The sequence below is a fragment of the Cavia porcellus genome, unplaced genomic scaffold (assembly GCF_034190915.1).
Source record: "Cavia porcellus strain 051 isolate PalLab524CR breed Dunkin Hartley unplaced genomic scaffold, mCavPor4.1 scaffold_9, whole genome shotgun sequence".
In the NCBI taxonomy this organism is placed as follows: Eukaryota; Metazoa; Chordata; class Mammalia; order Rodentia; family Caviidae; genus Cavia; species Cavia porcellus.
In genome coordinates this window covers 66,665,362-66,667,001 of record NW_026947492.1, presented here as the reverse complement: position 1 = coordinate 66,667,001, position 1,640 = coordinate 66,665,362, and the positions used below count along the sequence as shown (strand labels likewise).

Sequence of the window (1,640 nt, the reverse complement as noted above, 5' to 3'; positions counted from 1 at the left end):
ATTCCAACTCTACTTACTCTTTTACCTGAGGGCCTACAGATAGATGAACATACATGAGTAAGAACACCAGTTTATGTGTTATCAAGTAGGATGATCTTTCCCAATGACACCTGGTTTCACCCCTCTTCATTCTTACTGCTGGGGATTCCAGGACTTGAAACTCTTCACCTCTGGATTGGCTTTCCCTTTTGTGCCGTGTACTTGATTGCACTCATAGGGAACTTTACAATCCTGTCAGTGATCAAGGCTGAGAGCAGCTTACATCAGCCCATGTTCTACTTTCTGGCCATGCTGTCTACAATAGACTTGGGCCTCTCAACAGCTACCATCCCAAAGATGCTTGGAATCTTCTGGTTTAACTTCACAGAGATACTTTTTAATGCCTGTCTTTCCCAGATGTTTTTCATCCACAACTTCACTGCTATGGAGTCAGCAGTCCTCCTGGCAATGGCTTATGACCGTTATGTAGCCATCTGCAACCCACTCCGATATAACACCATTCTCACCAACAGAGTTGTTTCTGTGATTGGTTTTGGTGTGCTAGCGAGGTCATTTCTTTCTGTAATCCCATTTGTTTTTCTCATACTACGACTGCCCTTCTGTGGGAATTATGTCATTCCCCACACTTACTGTGAGCACATGGGTGTTGCTCGCCTGTCTTGTGCCAGTATCAAGATCAATATCATTTATGGCTTGTGTGCAATTTCAACTTTGGTTTTTGACATTGTAGCAATCACCTTGTCTTATGTTCAGATACTCTGTGCTGTTTTCCGTCTCCCATCTCAGGAAGCCCGACTCAAATCCCTCAGCACGTGTGGATCTCATGTGTGTGTCATCCTTGCCTTCTATACACCTGCCCTCTTTTCCTTCATGACCCATCGCTTTGGCAGGAATGTCCCCCGTTATATCCACATACTCCTGGCCAATCTCTATGTAGTAGTCCCCCCAGTGCTTAATCCTATCATCTATGGAGTTAGAACCAAGCAGATCTATGATCGTGTGAAGAGAATTTTGTTCATAATTAATCAAAAGCAATAGCATCTAAGGCATACTAAATTGACCTTTTCAGCAGAGAAATGCCTTATAATATTATAAATGTTAAAATGCTTGGCTGAAATGTTTATTTAATTTGGTTTCCTTTTAGGTATGCTTTTTGTACAGAAAGCGATAGCCTAAATTTTGTTATGGCAAATAATAGCCTACCAGGAACCTTCTATGTTATTTTTTTTATTTTATTTTTTATCAGTACCAGAATGGAACTCACGACTGCCTGCTTGCAAAGCAGGTGCTTATGCCGCTGAATTAAATCCCCAGCCCCTATTCTATGTTATTTTTGATGACTGATTGTACATTCAAAATAGGTCTTAGAATATCAGCCATATTTTGTACACAGTCCAACCAAATGTCATTCCAATGGTGGTTTCTATATTTCTCCTTGATCCCCAATTCTGCAAGTATCAATACCTTTTCATTTTCCATTGTTATCTCCATTTTTTTTTATTTCTAGTAATTTCTGTTATTTTTCACTCTTCCTCAGAGAATATCTAATGATATTTTGTGATTTCATCATAAAGATTTTCAATATACAAATATAAAATTGACTAAGGACTTACAAATGCATAAGGACATGGAGTGTGGAG

General features: G+C 39.5%; 1 protein-coding gene across 1 annotated transcript; it reads left to right on the top strand.

The window, feature by feature from the left end:
* Positions 1–84: 84 nt before the first annotated feature.
* LOC100726097 (olfactory receptor 52E2-like) lies at positions 85–1,038 on the top strand. Its single transcript, XM_003465286.4, has one exon. The coding sequence runs from the start codon at positions 91–93 to the stop codon at positions 1,036–1,038; it is 948 nt and encodes a 315-aa protein (XP_003465334.2). The 5' UTR covers positions 85–90.
* The last annotated feature ends 602 nt before the right edge of the window (positions 1,039–1,640 follow it).